The sequence below is a fragment of the Empidonax traillii genome, unplaced genomic scaffold (genome assembly GCF_003031625.1).
Source record: "Empidonax traillii isolate 1590-97213 ecotype Southwest subspecies unplaced genomic scaffold, ASM303162v1 scaffold177:size1754471, whole genome shotgun sequence".
NCBI classification, from domain to species: Eukaryota; Metazoa; Chordata; class Aves; order Passeriformes; family Tyrannidae; genus Empidonax; species Empidonax traillii.
In genome coordinates this window covers 1,019,761-1,045,415 of record NW_020955370.1, presented here as the reverse complement: position 1 = coordinate 1,045,415, position 25,655 = coordinate 1,019,761, and the positions used below count along the sequence as shown (strand labels likewise).

The 25,655-nt window shown below is 43.9% G+C and overlaps 1 protein-coding gene and 1 long non-coding RNA gene across 3 annotated transcripts; both read left to right on the top strand.

Annotated features, from left to right (window-relative positions):
• The first annotated feature begins 5,951 nt into the window (after nt 1-5,951).
• LOC114058605 lies at nt 5,952-16,527 on the top strand. Of its 2 annotated transcripts, XR_003571501.1 has the most exons (5): nt 5,952-6,216; nt 8,915-9,023; nt 12,498-12,660; nt 13,350-13,661; nt 14,526-16,527. It is a non-coding gene; the product is annotated as an uncharacterized LOC114058605 (long non-coding RNA). The 2 variants fall into 2 exon arrangements; XR_003571500.1 differs by lacking the exon at nt 5,952-6,216 and having other exon boundaries at nt 8,755-9,023.
• A 134-nt stretch (nt 16,528-16,661) lies between these two features.
• On the top strand, nt 16,662-24,822 carry CD7 (CD7 molecule). Its single transcript, XM_027886117.1, has 5 exons — nt 16,662-18,506; nt 20,261-20,599; nt 21,737-22,087; nt 23,438-23,559; nt 24,542-24,822. The coding sequence occupies exons 1-5, from the start codon at nt 18,434-18,436 to the stop codon at nt 24,656-24,658; spliced, it is 1,002 nt and encodes a 333-aa protein (XP_027741918.1). The 5' UTR covers nt 16,662-18,433; the 3' UTR covers nt 24,659-24,822.
• Nucleotides 24,823-25,655: the final 833 nt, after the last annotated feature.

The following is a 25,655-nucleotide window of genomic DNA, read 5'->3' as shown; positions in this document are numbered from 1 at the left end:
AGGAAGCAGAGTCAACTATTTTATTTTGTTCTAGCTAAAAATAAAAAAAATAATATGCAAGGAAACAAACACAGCTGCATGTGATCCCAGTTTTTCTCTGCTAGATGGTGTTACCCGCCCTGCCTTTCCTTTTCCTGCCTTCACCTGATGTTATCAATCATCAGGGCAAATTTGAGTTGGGTCTCACAGCTGGTGAGTACCTTAGCCCTATGGTCTGGCTGGGGCTGTGGGTACCCAAATGCTGCAGACAGCCACAGGCATCTGCAGGGTCTGCTGGACCCTCTGAAGGGGTGTCAGCTCCACGTCAGTGATCGTGACACATTGTGGGGCTAGTTTGGTCTTGGAAAAAGCAAATTTCTGCTCAAGGTGAGAAACACAAGGTGAGAAACATGGGCTGGGATACTTGAGCTCTGAAGACCTTGTAAGACTGCAGGTGGTTCTAGCTGACACAAATTTTGCAATATGTGGATTTGCCAGCCCCTGGGGATACATGTCCTGACCCTTTGCCAAAGGGTGTGTGACTAAGTGACCTGTGGGCTCACACCTGGCCAGGACCCCTCCAGGGCTCTGGCACGTGTAGGGTGTTGAGCTCCTGAAATATTCCTGCTTTGCGATATTTGCTGCCTGAAGTTTGGGGCAGAGATGCCCAGACTGGGGATTGCTTTTAGGTGACAACTCTTCCCATTTAAAAAGCTTGTGCCAGCAAGGTTGTTAATGAGCTTTTCTTTGAGAGCAGGAGCTTGTGCTTGGTCATGAACATCATAAATTTTAAAATGATAAACAATACACTTGAAGTATAAAGTTTTGAGGTATGTATGGTTTCTGCACTGGGATGGGTAATTCTGGATTATTTTGGACTCTGAGAATAACATCTGCTGTGGAGCTCTTGTCTGCCCAGGAACCAGCATAATAGAAGAAGGAAATGGAAGTGTAGGTAGTTGTTTGTGTGAAATGGCTGGAGATGGAGGAGACAGGGTGAATACCCTAACCATGTATGAGAGAGATCTGAAACCCAGCTCTGCTTTGAGCAGCAGTGGCTTCTCCTTCAGCTGTTCTGTGTGCTTCATCTCACACGGTCAATCTCTTCCCTTCATTCTTCTTCGTATCAACAGGCTCAAATTCTGGCAGACCACTGAGAGCAGCTCCAGCTCTGGACCTTTCACCCGAGTTTCTCTTCCTGGACCTGAAGCAGGGGTAGGGTCAAAGCTCAAGGCCTTTTATGGGAAATTAGCACAGTTCCCTGAAATAATAGAACAGAGGCAAACAGGAGATTCAGGAAGTTTCATTCTTCCATGTAATTTTGGAGATCTTATCACTTTCCCACTTGTTTTCATGCCAAGATGCTTGATTTTTTATTAGTTTATTTTTATTAGTTTAAAATTAACTGAATCAACAAACTGTGTGGATGCTGAGATTATGTTATCTAGTTATCTGTTTTATTAAGGGAAATCAGAGGCAGGATAAGTCAGTCTGGTGTCCAGATATCCCAGCTCAGGTGAAACAAAGCACTGTGCTCTTTATTTCACTGCTAGAACCACAACTTCATCTGCTTCCTCAGCAGGGGACGAAGGTGGGATGAAGCTGTGTGCCTGAAAACAGGTATTGTTTGAACATTTTGTATAGTTTGTGTTTTTTTGGGGCTGCCTTTTTTGCTTTATTTGTTTGGTTTGTTTTTTTTCCTTCCCCAGCCTTACAACAACAATGGAAGTCTTTTAGCAAAAGGAAACTATGTTGATTTGTTGCAATGCCCTACAGGCATATATTATGTTTTATGACTGTGGCAGCTCTGGACTTGGCTGGACCCTAAGTTGTGTTTTCCATCCCAGAGGCTTTAATGCTTTGCAGCTGGAGGGGCTGCAGTTTGTGGTGCTCACCTCTAGATTTGTTCTCATTGACCATAAAGGGACAATTTCTTGATCACCTGAAGGCAGTGCTTGGTGCCACCATACATTCCTCCAGGTCTCCAAGAGGTTGGTTACCTTTGCAAGGGGCAGTAGGTGACAGACTGGTGGGAAAAACTGGTATTACTCCTGTATGGAATATGGGAGTATTTAGCTTAGAGAAGGATGACAGTGTCTTGTTCTGAGTTTCCTGGATCTTTCCTATCTTGGAGCTTCTGTGGAAAAGCAGACCTTGTCTGGGTAATGTCTACCCATCAGAGTTGTGCAAGTGGAAGGGATGGTGTAAAAAAACCCTGAAGAGAGCTGAGCATGGTCTGAGATAAAAAGTCATACCTTTTCTGGGAATTAATCTGAAGGAAATGTGGGGATTTGGGGTCCTGATGTAGCTCCTGATTGGAGTTTGTTGCCAGTGTTTTGCTGCAGTTTTGTGTTATAAGTTTCAATTACTTGGATTTGAACCAGCTTTGTGTTGGACTAAATGTACTTTGCATGTGAACTGGATTGCCCAGTGTGTTTAATTGTGACTGTAATTATTTGTATGTGTGCTTTTGTGTGGAAAAGCGAAATACAATGCCTCTTGGTTAACCTCATTGCATTCCATGCACAGTCCCTTTGAAACAACCTCAGGGCTGTTTGGGTTCAGTGTGTGCTGCCTCACCCGTTTCATCCATTCTCCCCCATGCTCTTCTGAGCAGAAAAAGGAACCAAGTTAAGACTCACAGCCCACTCATTCCTGTGTTCACTTCAGGGACAAAGAACACCTTGATCTGAGACTTGGAGAGACCAAACCAGCTCTGCTGGTTGGGCTGAATCCCAACATCCCATCTCTAAGGTTGATCAGCACCTGCAAGTGCCTTGGTAGCCAGAAAAAAATGACTGTACTGCGATGGGCAAGTCTTAATCCCTGGTCAGAGTTGGTGAACCCAGAAGTCATGTCTTGTTCATAGGAAAGTCTGGTGTATTAGCCACCTCCTGAGTTTTGCCATGCACTTTTCACTGTTAATTTCTTTTCCCTCTGCACTGTGTATGTTCTTTCCTGATTTTGCATGGGGCAGTAGCATGTGAACGGTCTGTTCCAGCCTCAGGAGATCTTGCAAGCTGCTCTGAGATACCAAGGAATACTCCAGGTAGGTCATTGTCTTTTAAATATGCAGTTGTGCTCTTCCCTTTAGAGCAGTAACACATCTATTTGTGTCTGCCTAAGTAGTCTGTCTTTGCAGTCCCATCAGTTTAGTTTTGAGACAGAAATGTCCAAACCCATGGAACCTGCATTCTGTAGGTGGAGACATAAACGTGAACAAGTCGCTTGGCTTCTAGAAAGAAGGTGGCTGAGTAGGCAGTGGAGTATTTGTCAGGCATGCAGACCTAAAAGCAGGTTGTAGCACTTAGTAACTATCTTGGTGGCAGCTTTCTCGGGCTCTCCTCTGGAGCCCAGAGGTGTCTGTGCTTTAACAGAAGGTAAACTGGAAATATGAGAGGGGCAGGCTGCTCCAGATCACATGGGAGCTGCGAGGTGCCCTTTGGTGGTCTTGGCTTTTAGGCTTCCAGGCTTCTCATATATTTGCTTCTCACATGCTTATATTTTTGAGTGTACGAATTTTCCAGGCTACCAAACCACGACTGTTCAATACATGTTCCCAAGGGAAACTATGGTTGCCTTTTTCCACCCTGTGTACTGGTCGAAGGGAACAAAACCAAAAACATGTGGCCAGGGCTGTTGTTATCAAGCCTGGAGTACAGCAGAGCTGTTGCTGCAGTTCATCTTCAGAGACATGTTCTCTGTCTGATAAAAGACAGATGGGGAAAAGTTGACAGCTTACAGTTGCTTTTGCTCTGTGTGAGCATTTTCTCTTGCAAAAGGAAAATCCCATCCTTCTGCTGCAGGCAGTTTGGCCTCTGACAGGGCAAGGATGTGCAAACAGTAAATTTAGCTGGCAGAAGGTGAATTAATCCTTGTTGTGCTGGGACTGGAAGGATTGCACCCCGGTTTTCTCACACCTGTGAAACTTTAGGTGAGATCCAGTCCCCTAAGGATACCAGGTGATGGGGTTCTAAGAACAAATGAACCTGAAGTTGAGGTGTTAGTCATTAGGAGCTGCCTCCTTCTGTGCCCCATCCTGTCTCACACTGTATAAGCCTCTGTTTTGGAGAACTGAAATAATTTGCTCATTGTCTCTTTCTCCCACAAACTGCTTGTGTAACAAGCTGGAAGTGCTTTCAGTTTTGGTTCCAAATGTGTGAGCCCGACTTTCCCAGACAATGAAAAATGACCTCTACGCTGCTATTGTGTGCAGCAACACACTTGGCTTTAAATCATTCCTGTGTTAGTTATCTGGGATTCAGCTTTATTGTGGCTGCTTGGATCACGTCCAGTCAGGAGACAATGGTAAAGCAAAGACAACCACACATGCACTTAATTAAACCTTGTCTATGCAGTTCAGAATACAAAAAATAGGGGAAGGAGAGTGGGGCTGGTTGCAGATGTTCCTCAGCAGTGACTCTTCCACAGGATTGAGCTGTTGGCTATCACAGGCTACAAGAGGAAGCAGAGAGATTTAAGTTTTCTTCTTGGGAGAGCGAGCAGATTCATGGAAGTCACAGGGTGAGCAGGAACAAGGCTGGGCATGGAGAGAGTCACAGAATTGGGTGGGCAGAGGTGCAGCCTGCAGGTTGGTGAGGGGTGAGTTGGGAAGGCTAAGACACAGCTTCTGCAGCAAACCCACTGCTGGTGGGGGCAGGAGGGAAGAGCTCCTGTCCCCGCACTCGGATGATGTGGCAACAACCCAGCCTGTAAATGTCCCCTGCGGCCCTGAACTCGAAAGCAAACTTACAGGTTAGCTGAGTGCTCCTGTTGCAACACAAAGCAAACACTGAGAAGAAAAATAGTCTGAGTGAGGGGAGAGGAAGAGAAGATTCAGTGGGTTTTACTAGAGCTCCTTGGCCCAGGGAGTCAGAGCTGCTGTGGGTTGGGCTGTAACCCCCAGTGGTGCTGGTGCCTGGTACTCGTTATCAGCAGTCTCATGTGATCTGCTGCCTGTCACGGTGTCGGTTCGGCCCCAGCCTTGGACTGTGGACTGTGATTTCCATCTCTAGGGCAAAGGGCAGGGTCTGATACCCGTGAGCTTGGCTGGTGTGCTGATGGGTAGGCTGTCTGTCTGTCTGTGAGTCCATCTGAATGCACTGCCAAGGCTGTTTGGGGCTCCAGCACTCCCTGTGGGCTTGCTGGCTGTGGGGCAAATCTGCAAGCAGGTGTAGCTTATCCCAAAGGGCATTAAGCCCCCCCTAAATATACCTGTGTTTTAGGACAAGATGGCCAGGGAAATATCAAATTTCTTTGAGGTGTTTTAGAAGAAAGCTGTGTGTCTCCATTGACAGGCTGCTTGGAGGATCTAGTTTTAAAAATCTACAGATGATTAACTAATGCAAGACATGGTGTATGATTTTTGTTGTTACAATGAAGTCAGAGGGCTGTCAGTCAAAGTATTTATTACAAAACCAGTTTTTCAGCTGAGGAGGTGTTTTACAGACCACTGTATATCTCAATATACCACTGGGGTTTTTAAGATGTTAAACGTTAAACCAAGGCTTTCTGAGGGGGAGGACAACTAATCCAATAACACTTAAAATGTATAAATTTATGTCACCAGTAAGGTATGTATGTGAGGATTATATACCAAGATGTTACCTTAAAGGAGACCTTAGACAAGGGGTAGACATTTGTCTGTCAGTCAGAAACCCTGGGTACCATTTCTGCCATGCAATGGGGATCCCTGGCCAGAGGGAGCTGGAGGAGGAGGCCATAGGCTTGGCCTGTCAATGGGACACAGCTGGCTGCCCTAAAATACTTGTAATTTTCCAGCACCCACTTGCAGAAGGCGCAATTTCCTCTCACTGCCTTTGGGTCATGCTCTGCTGATTTTTGACCTGAAGGGAGTGGGGATGGGGTAGAAGCTAGAAAAGCCTGAGCCAAAGCACCCTGTTAGAGAAAAGGTGGCAGCCTGGACTAAAGCTCAGGGTAGGCAGGGGGGAAGTAGATGTAGGAATGTCTTAACACATAATATGTTTTTAATGCCCTGAGCCTCAAAGCTGAGTGTGATGGTAGCCAAATGTCCTGGCACTGGAGCATTTCTCTAATACAGAAGCTGCAGCCCTGACCTGAGACCCCAAATTACTCCTGTGGTGATATGGAAACCTGAGGGAACTGCATCTGGTGAATCTTGAAGATCTGTGCCTGAGAAAAGCTTAACCTTTCCTTGCGTGAGCAGCTGCCTGGTGCTCTGTGGATGTTTAACCAGTGAACTGCTTGGCAATAAAGGTCGCTGTTGTCACTGCGTTCATTGTCATAAAAACTTATGGTTCTCCTTTTTATATAATGGCCATAAATTGCTTCATGCACTATTTTATTGACATAGCAGATTAGCCGGGGAGTCCCTCACGAAGACAAAAGCAGTGATATTGCAGGTAAGTGAGATTTGGAAACCAAAACCTGTGTAATTCGTGTGCTTTGTCTTATGATCTGAGACAGCTGATGTTTCAGGAAAAAAAGGATTTCCTTATGTCCTGTTTAGCAGTGGAGAAACAAAGGTTTGTTAAGGTGTTTTTTCCAGGAAGTAATCAAAGAAAATGTGGATCACGTCCTGCATTTAAATTGCAGTTTCTATTTTATGATACTTGTTTGCTATTGTTAAAGGAAAAAGTGTAGCAGCTAGTTTTGGTATTAAGCAAGAATAGTTCTAAGAAGTTGTTTTAGTTTCCTTTCACAGATGGCTTTGGATCTTGGTTTCATTTGTGCCTGACTGGTGAATTACTTGGCAAGAAAGATCATTTTATGACACTACAATGGTTACCATAAGGTGTTATGCTTATAATTTTTATCTTTCAGCCATAAATTCCTTCATGGTCTATTTTCTTGATGTTCCAGATTAGGAAGGGAATCCCTCACAAATGTGAAAGTGGAGGTGTTGTAGATAAGTGAGGGTTTGAAGGCAAAACCAGTGACAAAACATACCGAGACCAAAGGTATAATGGGACAATGACTGTTAATGCTGAGACTTGGGCTAGATCCCTGGGCTACCTTGTTGCTTTCAATTTCCTGGAACTTGAAATAAGACATATAAAAAAAAAGGTAACAGTTGCTTGAAGCAGAAAGGAATAGAAGCCCAAACCACTTCTCGTAGTCATGCACATAGCTCAGAAAAACTCTAGGTTCTTCTGTGCTCACAGCATTTGATTTTCATCTCATGTCTTCTTGCTCATTTCTCCCTCGAGTTTCTGGGTAAGTAGAAGTAGTTTCTGGGTAAGGAGAAGGGGAAAATCCTTGCTGAAGGCATAAATAGCTCATATTTTTTTCCATTTTAACACATTCTTAATTCACCATCAGAAGATGTGGTGCAAGCTCTATCTGTACAAAGTAAAATAGACTTCTCAGAGGAGTTTTTAGGTACTGAAGTTCTTTGCCTGTTCCTGGAAATTCTAGAACTGGAGTACAGCTGCTGGTTAGCTGGGCTGAATTTGAGTGAAGAGTTTAGTCCTGTTAGCAATTCCTCAACACAAGCAATCCTCTGGAGGTCCAAAAAACCCTACTGTACATTTTTGCAGCTACATTCCTTAGCTACAGCTTGTTTTCTTATGGTAATTTGCACTGGATGTTAAAACATCAAGTTTAATGTCCTGGGCCTGGAACAGGAAAGCGTAGTGATAGCCAAATGTCCCCACACTGGAGCATTTTTCTAAAACAGAAGCTGCTGCCTTGAACTGGGACTGTAGGAGCAAACCAGACCACCCAAATTCAGTGGAGGGGCACTGTGATTAACTTGAAACTGATCACTTCTGTCTGATATCTGCCAAGTAAACCCCTGAAATTGTGTCTGCCTAGGCTCAGCCTCCACCTCTTCTGTGACAAGGGACCAGGTGCTGCAGTGTTTAGGACAGACCAAGCATGTTAATCCTTCCAGCAGCACTGGTTTCTTCTTGGAGCACAGTCTGCAAACATTCAGACCTTTCAGTCTGTGGATCATGTGATGAAAATAGGGACAAAATGTAATGAGGAAGCATCTTGGTGAAAGGGTGGACTGTGTACTTGGAGGAAACATTGCTATTTTCAAATCCACATAAAGTTTATGGCAGCCCAAGCTGGGGAGTGCTGCTTGTGACTGGCTGTGGGACACCTTGCCCAGGGGGACTGTGAACTGCAGGGCAATGCTGAGGGAGGAGAAAAGCTTGTTATGTGTGTCAAAGGCAATGGTAAACGCTATAAACTTGTACTGCTTTGCTGATAGTTGAAATCAACTTGGATAGCTTGACTTGCCTCCTTGCCGCCCTAAAAAACCCCGCCCAAAACAGAGATAAGAAAGCAGCAAGATTTTACCTTCATCTGTCCCCTGTGCTTACGGGCAATGAACTTTTTTCTCCCTGTCCTGTGGTGCCAGAGCAAGCTGAATTTACCATATTTTCATATTTATCATATCATGCTCATCAGGGGTTCCTTGGTTTGCCTCTGCCCTCCCTCCTGTCCCAGTGGCTTGTGATGGACACAACTTCAGTCAAACAGCAGAAGTGCTGCTGCTGCCCTGGTGTGTGTTCTAGCAGGGTATCCCTCAGCACTGCTCCCTGCCAGGGCACAAACCAAGCTCAGCACCTCAGATTCTCCTGCGCTGGGACCCCCTGCAGTGCCAAAGCAGTGCCAGACTCGGGAGCAGGTCTCAAATCCAGTCTTTTACATTGCTGTTGCAATGCCCAGAGGGACAGAGTTTCTGCCCAGGTACCCACCAGCAGGTTCCTGGAAGGTTTTTTGTGAGGTGTGATTTTTTTTTTTCCCATGCTTTCCACCTGCAGAGTCCCAACGCAGCAGCGTGGCCCTGCCTTGTTGCATCGCTCCGTGATGCTGCTGGCCTCAGTCCAGCAGGGAAAATGAAAGTGAAAATCCATTATGAACTCTAGTTGCATTATAAATAAGGAGGAGCCAGTGTGCCTTTTTCTCTGGGATCCAAGTGGCTTCTGCATCTGCTGTGCAGGGCTCTGCAAGAGGAGCTGAATGATCGGGAGTTGGAAAGAACTGCTCGGGCCCTCGGGGGAGGGAATGGAAGAGGCACGAAAGCATCCTCAGGCAACACAGCTTTTGAGGTACTCACACTGTCTTCTTCTTTAAGGGGTCCTGTCTTACAGTCAGTCTATTCTCTTACAAATTCCTGCTTCCTGGTTTTTAAGCAGGCATTTGGAAATGGGCGCTAAAATGTCTGTGGCAGGAGGGAAGTGTTTAATGTGCTGCACATTTTCTCCTTAAGGAAGAATGTGTGTTGCTGGTGCTCTTGATCTGTCTTACTTAGTAACTCCAGTTCCGTAGCCCTGGCTGGCAACTTCCACGCAGCTCTGCACTGAATTCACGCTGATTGTGTGAGTGCAGAAACCCAACAGCTTCGTCAAGCAACAAAAACCCCAGCCTGGTGGCTCTGGGTGCCAAAGGGAACAAAACAGAACCAAACCACAGAGCATTAGTAAATAAGGACAGAAGTTTTAAAATAAAAGAAGTTAAATCAGTGGAACAGTTCATTCATTCTACTCTTCCTAAGGTGCTGCAAGCATTAAAAAAATTAGTAGTGTTTTCTAATGGTTACTGTGGAATTTTATTTTCAGAGAAAAGCCAAAGTGTGCTTTACTTTCAGGATTTTTGCAGAGATTTCTCAGCTCAGCCACAACATCCTGCTGGTTGCTTTCTCTGCACTGGCTTGTTGGAGCTGTAGAAACAAACTGCACTCCTAGGCTCACTCAGGAAAGAGCTGTTTCATCCCTTCCCATGATTTCATTTTGTTGGGGTTTTTTTTTCCTGTAAAGGCTTGTTGAGAGTGGTATTCAGGAGATCAAAGAGTGAAACTGGTACAGAAAGTGATAGAAAAATCATCTCTTATGTAAATACTTCTCCTTTTCTGTGAAAGAAAATAAAATCTGTAGGACCTTCTGAAGTTCTTTGAGGTTTCTTCTGTTGCAGCCTTACTTCCTTCAGTAGTAGTATTTTCTCCAAACTGATCAAAAGTTAAGCATTCTTTGTGGGATCCTTAGGGTACCAAATAAACCTGTTGCATTGTTTACAGCTGGAGAACAGCACTGGATTTTGTGGCTCCATGATTGTGCCCAATGGTTGGCTGGAGAGGGAAGCACATCCAAACCCTGGGGCAGCCCCCGTGGCTGGGATTGGGGTGATCCCCCACCACAGCTCTGCTCTGGTCACTTTGGGGGTCCCTGCTGAAGCTATGCCAGAGCCAGAGGTCAGAAAGCACAAAAACACACACTGGAAGGGCAGTGAGCTGTTTAACTTATGCTGGAGTAGGAATAAGCACAGGAAGTGTGTGAGAGTTTTTCAGGTCTCTTAACTGTTCAGGTCAGTTAACTTTGAGAGAGGACATTGCCAGGAGTGATGCCATGGCATGAATGAGTGACTTCCTTTCTTGGCAAATATTGGGGTCTCAGGTTAATGGGTCAGGTCTGACCTGGGGAAGAGCTGCTCAGCTGGGTGTGAGTGGCTGCTGTTCACTGAAGGAAGTCCAGACCCTCCTGCTTGTTGCTTTACTCATCTACTGCTTGCAGGTGATCTGCTTTTAGGGTCTGGCTTTACTCTGTTACAGCTCTGCAGACAACTTCAGTAGCTCTGAAAAGGGAAAGTTTGTTTTACTTGGAAAAGAAAGAGAAGCAGGCCGAAAAATGGATGAAAAATATTTTCTATGCAAAGAGCATGTTTCATTTTAGATTTCAGTGTTTTATTGATAAAGTAAGTTTAAAACTGGTGGCAGGAGGTGGCCAAGACAGCTGAAGACTCTCAGAAACCAGCCAAAAAAGAGGATTTTAAGACAGGCTAATAGGAGGGGAGAGAGATTTGGTGGACAGTGTTCTGGCTTTTGGGAGAGTGGGAACTGGGAAGGAGTTTCACCACGAGAGGGGAGAGGGAGGGAGACATCCCTCGAGCAGAACAAGGGGAGGGGCAAAAATACCACTGAAGAGAAGACAAAATGCTTGAGGACAGAAGATGCAGACCTCAGGCTGACAACTACTTGGGAAAAAACCAAACCTTAACCTCTGGGCAAATAATTCTGCCAGATGTGCTGCAGCTGTTCTGCGAGGCGAACATGCCCTGGGGTATAAATACTCTGGAGGGACACAGAAGACACGTAGATGTGTCACTTAGGGACATGATCTAGTGGTGGATTTGGCAGTGCTGGGATAACAGTTGGACTCTGTGATCTTAAGGGTCTTTCCCAAACGGATGATTCTGTGATTTTAAGGTTGGTGACAGTCCCCTGGCACTCTGCTGTCCCTTTAAGGGAGGAGGCTGCAGGCATTGTTACCTGGTGCCTTACACAGCAGGAGACAGGATAAAGTAACGTGTGAGATGGTACCGAATGACCTGCTTTTGGAAAAGAAAAAAAGATAGGATCCATTTTTGGACTTACAGGAAGAGGATGAGAAGAGGTTGTTGTTAATCCTTGGTGGGGCAAAGAGGAAGTCCTTGCAGGACTGTGCAGGTGAGCGGGAGCTCTGTGTGTAAAGTGGAATCACTGGTCCCTCGTGTGGTGTGAAGTGGAAGTGGACGGGTCTCGCCTTGGAAGGTGCGTGTGGAGCAGTGCCAGGACCGTGGCTCGGTCCAGCATTTCCCGGGTTTCCATCCTGTGTGTGGCTGTCAGTAGCCTGAGGCACTGCAGAGGTGTCCCACCTTTTATTCCAGGGGAAATTTTGCAGCTGGTTCCTGTGCCTGTTGGCAGCTGGAATGGGCTTGTCTTGGGGGTTGTGTTTCTCCTGTATCATTTGGTTTTGGAGTGGAACTCTCAGCAGCCTTAAATTAGCACAGACCATGGGAGACAAGCATTTATTAACCTCTGCTGAAGAATTAATGCGTAATTAATCTGGAAATTTCCTCAAGGTACTTCTAGGTGGTGGCAGTAAAAAAGTTGTTTAATGAAAACTTCTAATGAAAAGCTTCCAAGAGCAAAGCACTTTCTGTTTTCCAGAGCCAGGCTGATAGAAGAAGTTTGAATTTCTTTCAATTTTCTTTTTTCTTATTTGGAAAGTGAAACTTGTATTTTATTAAAACATATTTCACAAAGTCATGACAGTTTCATTGAAATTATTTGAACTGATATTTCCTGTCAGACCTCCTAAACTGAAAACAGAGTTCAATTTGACAATAAATATTACATCTTATGTCAAGTGAAACATTCAGCACAACTTATCTTTCTTATCGAATGTTTTGGAAGCGACAGATGTTATTTGTCACATGTACTGCTGAGGGATGTGTGCAGGGCCACTGCTCTGAGCAGCCTGGAGGACCTGGACATGGAGCCTCCTGCCCAGCAGGCTCAGGAGGGATTTCTTTTTCCCTGCAGAAGGACCATGTGTCTTCTACTGCTGTGACTGAGCCAGAGGGGGAAAGGGATGTGAGCTTGGCACTTGCAAAAGCCATTGCAGGAACAGCTGAGCAGCACAAGTGTTCCTTTGCCTTCCATTCCTTCCATTCCAGATGTTTTGGCCAGGAGCAGCCTTACAGCACTTGGCCTGGCAGCTGATTTCTTTTTGTCTGAAGAAAGATAATTGCATTTAATGTCCCAACAGGGAGGAGACTGAGGGAGGAGCCTGGTGAGCCTGACCTGGGACCACAGAGGATCTTGGAGAACATCCAGCACCTTTGGAGCTGACACCCAGGGCAGCCAGATGGGCTCTCCCCACCTCATGGCGTTGGGTTTCCTGCTCCTGGCTGTTGCAGCTCTCCATCCAGGTGAGTCTCCTTGTATGACCTCAGTGCTTTTCCCTGCACATTAGTAGCTTAAAAACTTTTAGCTCTTATTAGAAAGCTCACCTGTGCCCAGTTAAAACTAAGACCACAACACCTCTAGGGTGAGAAAAGAAATTAGGGTGAAAGTGGATTCGTCTGACCTGTCACAGCGCCCTGTTTTGAGAGGGGTGACTCTTTGGGTCTGTCTGATGTCAGATGAGGCAAGTCCTCTCCTGAAGGACTGGCTTTTCCCCAAGAGAGTCTGGCTGAGTAAATCTGGCACACTGCACCCAGTGTGTGTGTAGTTTGGCAGATGTGAACTTTACTGGTCTTGGGGATCTGGCAGTCTGCTGGAGGGACACCTGACAGGATTGTGCCAAGGACTTGGGAGGGAAAGGAAACAAGAACAGATGATTTCTCTGAGCTCAGCAAGAGAAAGGCCTTTCAATTGACTTTTCAAGATGCCAACTTCCTAGTTTAAAACAGTTGCAGCAGTAAGGAAATTATATCCTGTTTCTACCCTCAGACTACCTTGTGGACTGGCCCCAATACTGTGTAAAATCTGACAATTGGCAGACAGTGTCTCCTAAGCCATAACTGGACATGTTCACCAAAACTCATCCCATTCTCTAACACTCAGCATGTGGGGAGTAAACTGGTAGAAAATACTTTTTCTTTGTTTTCTGATTTAGATATTGCCATGGCCAGTGATCCCCCTGCTGAGAGGACACATGACTCTTCCTCTGGCAAAACAACTGTGACAGTCTACTGCTGTAAGGACTGTGAAATCAGCAAATGTAAAACAGGCAGTTTTGAAAGATTTACAAAAATCGCTGAAACAGAAGAGAAGGAGTTTTCAAATGGAATAATTGATTTGGTGACCAGGGAAACACACATCCTTATGTGCTTTCAGCAAGCAAATACTTTTCCTGAAGGAATTTATGGCATCTTCTGGATAAAACCCGGGGGATTAGGACACTCGTGTGCCACCCTGAATTTTACAGGTATGCTCTGCTGGGAACCCGGTTATCAACAGATGGGAAACATATTTCTGGTTATGAGTCTGAACAGTTATACACTTGTGCAGACAGTGATGTTAATTAGTAAACTAACTTGACAAAATCAGTTTCTTCTGGTTAAAAAAAGTCATTAAATCAGAAAAATGAATTCTCTGATGTCAACACTGCTTAAAGCTATAGTCATAGAGATTCAGATAAATGCATGTTACTCTGATTTATATAGGTACTTTTTGTTTGTTTTTGCAACAGCAATTCTCATGGTCAAATTCTGTGTCAGTTTGCAACGTATGAATCCCACCTGCTTCAGTCAGAACTAAACTGAGAACCGGGTCTAGCCTAAAGAGCTGTTCTGTGCTGCTCTTCTGTAGGATTCAATAAATACCCAGGAGCATCTTTCCACCTTTCTCACAAAATATCTGCCAAAATCAGAGATTAAAACACCTGTCAGTACATGTAGCAAATGGCTCCAAGAGGGCAAAACTTCACAGTGGATCAGAAACTGATTACTTAAATCGATTTTAATTGTATAAAGGTAATGCTAAGCTTTTTACAAATGCTTTGGTATTCTTAGTTAAATATGAGAACATTTTACCTTCTTGGAACATGAGTATTTCCATTATTGGTTCACAGAACAGTTCATCAGCTTTAGTGAGGAGGAAATCTAAATGTGGGTAGTTGATTTAAACAGCTGGGGAATGAAACATCTCCAACTTGTAGCAGTCATGGCAATCTCCATCTCTTTTGTGCTACATGATCCACTTGCTTAACCTATGAACCTCTTCAACCTTTCTAACCCTTGATTGAAGACCTTGATTCATATTTATAATTAAACCTTCTTTTATCTTTCAGCTTTTTCAGAAAATGAGAGAGGTAGCAACAGTATTGAGGAGAATAAAATTTGCTGTGAAGCCGAAACAAATGTCTGGAAGTCCAACCCTACACTGAATTGCTACACTAAAGTGTCAGGTGCAGAACACCAAAAATCAACAGCTGACAACCCTGGCAAAGAAATTCCAGGTTAATATCTCTACATGTTTGTTTTCCCTTTACTTTGAGAGTGTTTTGCCCAGAGAGCTTGATGTGAACAGTGTTTTACATGGAGCAGTAGATACAGGGATGCAGAGGGAAGGTGGTACATGATGGGTGTGCAACAAGTTCCCAAGAATTTCCCTTATTAGTAAGTGATAAATGAGACTTTGCTTCCAGGCTAAGTCACATAAAGTTATGTTTGTATTCAGATTTCTTTCATGGTGGAAATCCCTGTTGTCTTCCTTAGGTCATGGACAAAGAGGTCTTTAGAAACCAGTCAAAGTGAATTTCCTTAATGGCCTTTGAACCCATCATTAAGGATGGCTCTCACACCCCTTGGTTTAGGGTTTCTTGGATGAGGAAAAGGTTCATAGGTATCTGTTGTGGTGGGGAGTCAAGAATCAGCTTTGAATGTTGATGAAGTCAGCACTGTTACAGGTATCTGCTTTAAGATATCCTGAGCCAGAGGCTATTTGTTCTCTCATTCACAGGTTCCCTCTCTCTTTATCAGCTGGTGTGGGGGATTTTGCTCCTGTACCAGGCTCCGTTTCCTCAGGGTGGTGCTTATGAGGCAGGCTCATGGCTTGGCATACCTGCTTGATTCACTGGGCTGCTCTTTATTTTCTTCTACTCTCCAGGTAATCCTGAATTTTCCACCAGCATCATCCTCCTCACATTGCTGCTGTTTCTTGTGCTTTGTGCAACAATGCTCACCGTGTATTGCTGTCGGCGGCATTCGACCAGTAAAGGTACTGTCTGACAAATTGTTGGTTTCCTGTGGGTTCCACGCCTGGTGGTGGGAAAAGCATATGGGGTTTTCTTCCTGGATCTCACCTCCATTTTGTTGTCTGGATGGGTTTGTTATGTAAAATAAGCACAGAATAAATTTCCCCACTGCTTCCTTCCTGAAGTGAGGAGGAAGCAATGGCAGGGCTCAGCCTTCCCTCTGTGGCATCCTGGAGTGGTCCCAGACTGGGCAGCTCCCCCTGCTGAGGCATGTCCCAGCCCAGGAGACTGATGGACATCCAGGTGTGGGCTGACAGGCCCTTCAGGAGAATGGTTCCCACTCACAGCTCTGCCCACTAAAGAGCCACTTCTAATTTAAGAGAAAATATTTTCCTAAGTGTGGTCAAGAGGGAAGTTTGTGTTGTGGTGGAAATAGCTGGGATAGGCTCTGTGGAGTGAATTAGGGAATCATGTGAATGAAATCTGGAAATATCAGCCTTCCTCTGTATTACCCTCTGCTCTTCCCTCCTCCCTCCCAACACAGAAGCCACTGTGTTCTTCAAATGAGATAATATTAAACCACCTCTTACTCCAGAAATAGTTGGGCTACAATACAGAATAGGGATGCAACTCTGCTGTCATATGGCAAATCATCCCACCTGCCATTCCTGATGGGGATCTGTGGAGAAACACAAGGCCTGTGGCTCTGTCTGAGATGGATAGCAGTGAGTTGATCAGTAATTGCAGATGAACATAAATTGGGAAAAAAGAACTGCAAGTCTGTTAGTTTTAGTTCTTCTAAAGAGGTCTTTGCTAATGCTGGTACTTTTTCCCCTGTTGTTTTCCTAAAACTGTCCTAGCATTCCATCAAATCTTTTACTGTTGCCTCTCTAATGTTAAAGGTTGGACTTGATGATCTTAGAGGTCTTTTCCAACCTAAACAATTCTATGATTCTATTCTAAATTTCCCTTTTGGGAGTTTAATTAGGGTAAATGGTGAAATCACAGTACTATAGTGGCAGGAGGGTATTCAGTGAAGGACTAGATGTGTTTTCAGCTTTCAGAGTGAGAGGTGATCCAGCAGCAGATGGGACAGGGGAGGTGCCTGGAGGACTTCCCACTGCAGATCTCCAAGCCTAAATATGGGCATTTGCATTACAATTCTCACTGAAATCAACCTGTGCCCTTTTTTGGCCTCACAGATATTTTTCTTTCAGCTCTGCGGCTCTTAAGCGACATAAACAGGCTTCAGACGAGGAGAGCCTCACTTGTTTGAAAACCATCTGCAAATGAGAAGACCTCTATGCCAGCAGCATCTTCCTCTCTCCTGATGTACGGCAACCAGCTGAAGCAACAGAGGCTGATTCCCATGAGACCTCATGGTCCCATGTTCACTAATGGTCTGTTTTTCACAAATGATCTTCACCACATCCACATGTTCACAGAGGACTGTGATTGCCACAGCTGTTCAGCTCCAGGCCTTCATGAGCAGCACAAGCAGCACCCTGGATGTCCCATCCTCTCCCTGGGCTTGGCTGAGGACAGCAGCCCTCACAAGGTGTGTGGCTGGCTCAGCAGCAAAGCCTTAAGCCAGCTGAGTTATCTCCAGCCGTGTGCTCTGCTTTCTGGAGGTGTCTCCAGGGTTTGTCCTCAGGGAGTGCTTTGTTCTTTGCAATATAAACAGATAGGCAAATATTTTTATTCACAGAGTTATGGGTTGGGTTGGGTTGGGAGGGATCCTAAAGATCATCTTATGAAATAAAAAAAGCACTAATCATACTAAGATGCCTAACTCACTAAATGCCATAATTTCGTAGCTGCAACTTCTTTTGACTGATTTTATTTTTCAATTTGTGTTACTACACTAATGACAATAAAACATCTCCTTAAAAACTGGCTGCTCCTTGGGAACCCTGTATTGATGGTATTGTTACTTGGTTTGTTAATCTCCTTGACAAAGCATCACCATCCCACGATTCCCAAACTCACAATCTGGTATTACTGTCGTGATTAATTTCTTAAATATGGCAAAAGGAAAGACAGGGAGTAAGAGTTGTATCCTGGCACCTGCTTTTATATCCAGACCAACAGTGAGCCTTTGTGGGGGCTGTTTGAAGGCTCATTTCCCAACCTGCCTGAACTGTTTCCTTTGCAATAATTGATGAAGTTTCTGAGCTTTCAAGCATTCAAGAAATTCTTTGGGAACACCCCCTTCCCCTCTGTACTCCCACGGAGAGCAGTGCCCACATGAAGAGCTTCTCATCGTACTGGGGAGGGAGCAGGAGCTCCACGTGAGCTGTAGCTGGTTCCCTTTTGCTGGTGGTTTTCGGCTCTTGTGCACTGCAGATGCCACAGAAGGGGTTGTTAACTGTGAAGCCAGGGGCACGTGAGAGGTATGTGTTGTGCTGTTGCTTGGGAATTTATTCACGTCGTCATTGCCAAGACGCAGATCAAACCTGCTGGTCTGTGTGCAGGGCTGGTGTAATAATTGAAGGTTTACCTGAAGAAACAGAGCCTCTCTCATCTCCTTGCTCCTTATGAAGCCAGGGCTTTTGCATTTGCAGCCACCAATCTAAGCCTGTGGGAACAGTGACAGGCTGAACTGGTTGTACCAAGCACCCACGTTTCCAGTGAGGCCACAACTGAAGGACAACTGCCTGACTTGGGTGCTGTGAAGAGAAAATTTGAGTGAGTGTCTCTGTTCTCAGTTGTCTTCAAAGGGAATGTGGGTGCTCACCATAGACAGCTCTCTACTCCTGCCCTCAGGGCTGGGGGTTGCTCAGCAGGAAACCAGGGGTGGTTCTAGTGTGAAGTCAACATCAAGATACACCTCTCTGTCACAGTCACTGGAATAGAAAAGCAAAAACAGCTTCCTGCTGACTTCTTTTAGTAGAGAGCTGATGTAGCTGGTAGGCAACAGGCCAGCTTGGGGCATCAGCCCTTTCCTCAGGTATTTAACTCATCAGCCAGATTGTGGAGGGCAACCAAAGAGACCTTTGAAAATGCTGTGGATGTCGAGTCTCCCAACTGCATCTCTCTGTCTGCTGCTCCTCCCGTGCTTCCCTGCCCAGAATGGTACGTATGGTGTAGATGCTCTTCCAGTTCAGTATTTTCCTTCCTCTTTTTCACTTCATTGTGTCCAATCCCCCTCCCACTTAAGTGTATTTTCTTAAACAGCTTCCTGCTAGATTCACTGTTAGTGAAAGCAGGTGGAACTTTGTAAAAAGAAAAAAAACCTCTGAAATTACAAAAAGAATTTTTAGAAAAAAAAAGAGAAATTGGTATGATCTGAACTTTTCTACAAGCCAATTGTTCTCTCTAGAAAGAGTGGAACTTGTTTTCCCAGTTATTTCAGAATCAGCTGTATCTGTATTTTCAAGGATGATGGAGGAGCCCACTACTGACAGAAGTGAGTATTTACATTTACTAGGGGCGTATTTATTGAAGGTGTAATAAAACCTTACTAGAAATATCCACTGCTGAATGTTGCTGTGGTTATTAAGACCACAAGCTGGAGGCACCCTCAGGGAAAACAGTGTAAATCTCTGAGGGGAACAGGCTGAGGGAAAAAAAAAGGTCTCCAAACAGTCACTCCTTTTTTCCCCATCACGGTGGAAAGGATGGTGACTTGAGAAAATGATATTATCCATAAATCAGTGTGTCTGAAAGGAAGGGGCAGTGAAACTGGTGAGAATATTCTTTAGTTAGTGGTTACTGAGGAGTCAATGCTGATTTCTGCAAATACAATTTAACTCTTGAACTTCCACCTTGACCTTTGGACAATACGAGTGACGGGCAGTGCTGGCTTGTCGTTAACTTCATGAGGTCTTAGGTCATGGAAAAGTTTAAACTGGGTCAGTTTGGAAGTACTGATTTTTAGGTTGATGGGCTTTCCTTTCCTGATTGTAAAGTGCTCTGCACTTCTTTAGCCTTCTTCAATATTTCTCTGCTGCTTTGGAAGATAATTGCTCATTGGAGTGACCTACTGTATCTATATTCCAGCAATCCAGTCCTTCTGTGTTGAATTCCATGTTTGTTCCCTTATTAAATTGTCCTAAGTATGTAGGGATCCTTAATATGCTTCTCAACATTGAACAATTCAACTTTTTCTAAATTGTGTTTGTCCTAGGCATGCAGTACTCTCTATTTAATTTTTCTTCCCTTGCTTCTGATGTAATTCCTTTTTGGTGTTTCCCATTTGATCCCTCTGTTTCTCGCTATTCATGACACAAGTATTTACTGTTCAGTTTCTTTTGATCCTCAGGTAATTAGAGAACTCAAATATGTCTCATTATACATTTTGGTAGCTTTGTTTCTTACTACAGACTGGAGTTACACCTTCTGCAGTCCTCTTCCTGAGAGGCTGTATTATCCAGTTTCCTGATGTTGATAAATGCTCCTTTCTTTAAAAAGGAGAAGAAAAAAAAAAAGTGTATTTTTCCTCCATTCTCTGTCATTTTTTTTCTTACCTTTGAATTCCAGATTTAGATCCTCAAACAGCTCCAACTGTCAGGCTGAGTTCAGCGAAGCTTGTATTTTGAGAACTGATAGGATCATTCCGGGAATCTACAGAGCAAACTAAATTTTTTGCGTGAGCGACAGAAGATGCTTTTTTGCCAAGGCCTTTTAAGCTTTGGGAGGGTGCTGAGTCGAACAGGTCAATGGGCATGAAAGGCACTACAGGGTTCAGGGCAACCAAGAGATGACATACACAGCATAGCAAGGCCAGTCCAGCCTTACAGATGAGGTTCTGTTGATGGAGTAGTTTGATATTAAAAGATCAATAAGAACTCTGGCATTACTGTCTCAATTGCATTTCTTATCTTTAGGTGGAGAAAACGAAGGGTCAACAGACATTATCAGTGTTTGGGAAGGAGACTCCATCAGCATAACTTGCCCAATCAGTGGTTTTGGAAAGCACCTGGGAATGCACTTGAAAAGTAGCAGAGAGGCAGTCAATATGATATATTTTTCCGTGGATGATCCTCCAAATATCTCTCCTGATTTGACTGGTCGCACCGAGTGTTCAAGGGAAGGAAGGAATTACAGGACAACTTTGCACAATGTGCAGAAATCTGACTCCAATATCTACCTATGCGTCGAGTATGTTACAGTCAATAACCATCACGTAGTGCTGGATGGGAAGAGAACCATAGTAGTGGTGAAAGGTATTGCAATTCCACCCTTTATGCCATGAATTATTAAATACAGATCTATATTTTAAATCAAAGGTTGGAAGCAAGCACAATGGGAGGGAGAGTCTGACAGAACTGTACCCGTGTCTGCTCAGGTGATGAACAGATTTGAAGGAAAGCGTGGGTCTGGTCCCCAAATCATTGAAAAAAGCGCATTAGATAGTACAGTACCAAAAAACCCCCCATCCACCCTAGAACAATTTGTGACTGATTTAATTCTATTTACGGGTTTTCACCTATTAGTCATGGGTAGCTGCAGCAGTTTGGAAACAGTGATGACCTGGAGCTCTTTTTCCAAAATAATCTGTTAAATCCTTATGATTAACTAGCAGAGAAATGAGTCTTTTTTTTTTTTTTTTTTTTTTTTTTTTTTTTTTTTTTTTTTTTTTTTTTTTTTTTTTTTTTTTTTTTTTTTTTTTTTTTTTTTTTTTCCCAAATCTCTTTTGTTTTTACTATTTAATCTTAAATGACATATTGGTAATAATTGGGAGCTGGTGCTAGGCAGGGTCTGCAAGTTGGACATGAGTAGGTAAAGGGTTTTTCCATTCTAAATAAAGAGTTGATGAATGGGCACGAGTGCTCCCTTTGGCAGATTTTTGTGGTTGGGTGAACAGTTTTTCTGTCTTTATTTTTTTGCATTAGAAGAGGGTTTGTGTCCCCATTATTCTTTGGTAGCTTATTCCTTTATGTACCTATCCTTCTGATGAGAAACATCTTTACCAAAACTTATAGTTTTCCTCCTTTCCCGTCCCCAAGGCACATGAAATCTATTTGATTGCTGGATCAGCAATTGTCATTTATATCCATGAGGAATTATCATGTTCTTCCTTAGGCTTCTCTTTTCAAACTTCTTGGCTCTGTGTTCTCAAATGAATTCCATCTTGTTTATTGTGTACTGTTTCTTCAAATTATTTAATAAGTTACTTACTTTATACCTCTTTTTGATTCTGATCCTTCTTCTCAAGGCTTGTGTAAAGGTAGCCTGTTAAAAAATTCATTCTACCTAAATTTCTTGCGTCTGTTCTTTCTGCCTGTGACCTCTACATTTGCTCCCTAGTTAAAATGCACCCTCTTAATTATGTGATAGCCATTAATCTCTCTTGTTTTCAGCTAAAATTGATGGGGCTTTGAAGCAGTCACCGCTCTATGCCAGCCCTCAGCAAGGCCAGTCTGTCAACATCACCTGTGTGATGGACAGCTCACGTGGAGATGGAGGGATCTACCTGCTCAAAACTCTTGTGCAACCTGAAAGTGTTCTGTATGTGTCAAATCAGAATACTGAGAGGATTTTGCCTGCCTTTGCTGGTCGCTTGGAGTATTCAAAGGAAGGGAAGCAAATAGTGATAACTCTACACAACCTGCAGGAAAATGACACTGATAACTATGTCTGTGCTGAGGAGGTGAAAAATGTAAAAAATACCCATCTCCTCTCAGCAGATGGCACCTTGCTGCTGGTTAAAGGTATGTTCTCTTTGATTGTTTAATCGTAGCATCTTGTAATGCAAAAGGTGGACAAGGAGCTTGCAGAAATCTAGTCAGGACAGGTAAAGCACTAATCCCTGGGGAGGCTTCATCCAGTACCTGGGAAAGTTTGGAGAGTGGGCTCAGACTCATCAGTGTCCTGTTATGCTTGGAGGGTTGGAAGGCACTGTATTTCCACCTGCCTTGTACAACCAACCAGAGGGCATTTCAGAAGAGAAAACTTGCTATAATCCTGCATCTTAAGAGAATTAAAAAAGGTCAAAATAAGATAACAAACATTTCGGTGTATGCGTGAATAGTCTGTCAGTTTTGGGATATGATTAAGTATTTTCAGCAGCAGTTCTTTGATCTTAATGTGACATCAATGTTTTTTAGAAACAACTCCCGACAGCAAGTCTTTGTGTTTAAAAATAGGTCACACTGGGGAGCACAGAATAAGTCCTCAGGCGTGTACTTCAAGCCCCACAGACCATTATTGCACACTGAGCACTGTGTGTGCTCCATAAAGGGGTTTTATTTTCCTGCAGGATGGTGCTGTCACCATTTGCTGCTATGAAGACAGAACCAGAAATACAGCGCTTGATTTTGATCTTACTGGTGCAGTTCGACCCTGGGCACTGGGCTTTGCTGAGGCCTTTTTAAAATAAGGTTTACAAAGGCCCTGAGAGCTGCACAGGATCGACCTGCAGTCTGCAAAGACGACTGTGGTCTCATTTTGTGCTGCCACCCACAACTGGGGTGACAGCTCAGTGAAGTGAGCTGGGGAGAATGAAAGCAGCACACCAAAGCAGCAGGGTGATGATGTTAGTCAGATATGGATGAACTGAGGTTTTAGAGAGCTGGAAGCCTTTCCACTAGCACTGTTCTGCTCAGTGGAGTACAGCAAATCACAGGACCCTCCTGCTTCTGTCTGTGCTGCTCACGAGCTGGCTGTTAGACAATTCCTTCTGAGCCCTCAGAGTAAAACGTTTTCTGTTCCCATCACGAGTGTGTGGTCCTGCTTCTGCCCAGTGGTGTGGAAGCTTCTGCCTTCGTAGAGTGCTCCTTGCTGACCCTTCCCATGCCACCTGCAGCCGTTGCCAGCCTCTGGAAGAGCCCAGGGACTGCCACTGGGAATAGTAATGGAATGACAAATGTGGCTGTGTGGCTTTTGATATCTGATTTTTTTCTTGACGTGTAAATAATTTTTTTTGAATAAAAAATAAAATTCTACCCGTTCATACAATGATAATGTTGATGATGATGACAATAATAATAATAATAATAATAATAATAATAATAATAATAATAATAATAATAATAATAATAATAATGTGATTTTAGGTGCAGAAAGGGGGCAGGCACGCTCCCAGAAGGCATGCAGTGATAGTTCCTGGGTCATCTATTCTCTCCTCATCCTGGTGGTACTACTGCTTTGTGCACTGGTTTGCTGCACCTTGTACCGTGTCAATGTAAGTGTGCTCTCACCATGCCAAAGCAAAACTGTGTCCAGGGTTGAGCCAATTATTTGTAAACAGTGACTGAGTGAAGCAAACTTTTGATCAACCTAAGGAATTGTGGCTTTCTATTGTTTCCTATTTGCCTTTGTTTAATGTCTCCCAGCTGTAAGCCCTTCCAGTAAACACAGTGTTTTATGCTTCTCTAACTCTGTAAATGAGGTATTGTTTGCTTTTTGATAACAAGCCTCAAGTGAGCCACATGGTCAACAACACAGCCATGGATGTACCTCACTGGGCAAAGCACCTCAGTGTCCTTTTTAAAAAATTTTATGTGAATTGGGACTGGAGCTGGACACGGTAAGCTTGTAAGAGATGTGAGAGAATGTTTGGAGGGGGACACAAAGGCAACAAAAAGTCATAAATAGCCTGATGTCTGAAAGTAGCACTGGGAGAAAAATTTTGCCCCATTCTAGAAAAAAAAATTCCCAATTTTTTTTCCCCTTTACTGGGATTATTTATATTCATGTACTGCAGAAAGTACCCAGAAATTATTTATCTCTGATCGATTCTTCTACTCCATAAAGATTACTGAAAATTAACAGTGTGTGATTCACAGGCTCGTGTCTTGTCTCTCCACATGTGGCTTCAGCACTGCTAAAAACCAGTAGGACAACATCATTCTGTCCAAGCTCAGTGGCCCTGTGGGAACTGGTCTCTCATGTCACCAGTAACAGACTGAGCCTTATTTCTGTAGGAGCTACAGTTACATCCAAATCCTGAAGGAACTTTTTGGTGAAACTGCATCAAACTGACAATAGAAAGTTAAATAAATAGGTTGATAATTTCCACTTGCTCCTCTGAAAAAGTACATTTCCTCTTCCAAGTGATTGATAGACTCCTAAAGATGTAGATGGATTCCTAAGATGAAAATGGACTCCTTTGCTGGGGTCCTTTCCAGGTTCTGCTCTGGATGGCTGTTTCCTTTGTTTTGCAGATAAAGAAATACTTCCAAAAACCCACTCCAAATGTGGTTTATGAAGATATGTCTTACAGTTCTAGACGGAACACACTGGTCAGAACTAACACCTACTCCAGGGGCAGTGAAGCTTAAGCTGGGACCATGTTTGCATCAGCATCAACCATTCCTTTGTGGGTCTCTCTGAGAGCTGCTTCAACACTCTGATGTGGTAGTTGAACTGAAAATGCCATCACCTACCTTTTCCAGTGGAAAGAAAAAAAAAAATAACTTCCAAAGCTTTTTTCTGCTTTTTTACTTTTTTCTTTTGCAATGTATAGAAAATGTAGTGAAATGCAGGTACCCTGTACATGTGCCTGCAGTTCGGTATGAAAAGCAGGATTTTTGGACTCTGCATTTGGCTGGATGCATCATATGGGCTTGTTTCTTTGATAAGTAACCCTTTCAGGGAAGGTGGGATGGATGGATGGAGAGGTCTGGTTCTCAGCTTTGGTAAGTGCTCAGAAGAGTCTGTTTCAATAAGTTGTACTCGATCCACTCATGCAAGGATTAGAGTTCTCTCATGAATCCTCCTGGGTCTGCCCGGGAGCTCAGGGAGCTAAAACTACTCAAAAGTTACAGCAGGGAAATCTGTTCTGAGGAGACTTCAGAGATGTGGCAGGGTGCATCACAAGTGAAGTGCTGGATATACATGTGGGCTTACCTATTTCAAGGTCATAACAGTCCCATGAAAGTGCAATCAAGTCTAGATTTCAACTTGCTGCCTTTGTCAGAGATACCGGCACGACTGGTGCGGGTCTCGACACGGTTGACAAGCAAAGTGATCAGACTTAGGGCGTGGTGGCTTGTTGGGACAGCAGAAATGTTTGTGATGTGCTGGTGATGTCTCCAACTCCACATGTCCCAGGGCAACCCAGCAGAATGCATTTCTCCAGGTCAGTGACTCCACACTTTCCAATACAGGGTGAAATAATCTGGGATAAAGCCGATGCCTGCATTCCAACGTGGGTGGGTCTGATCTAAAAATCCTTCTTATCAAAGAAGGAATTTATCAAAACTCTCATCAGTCAAGTGGAAGCTAGATTTGGTTTAGAAACAGCTTCAAACAGATCTTTCCAGGGAGCTCAGCTGA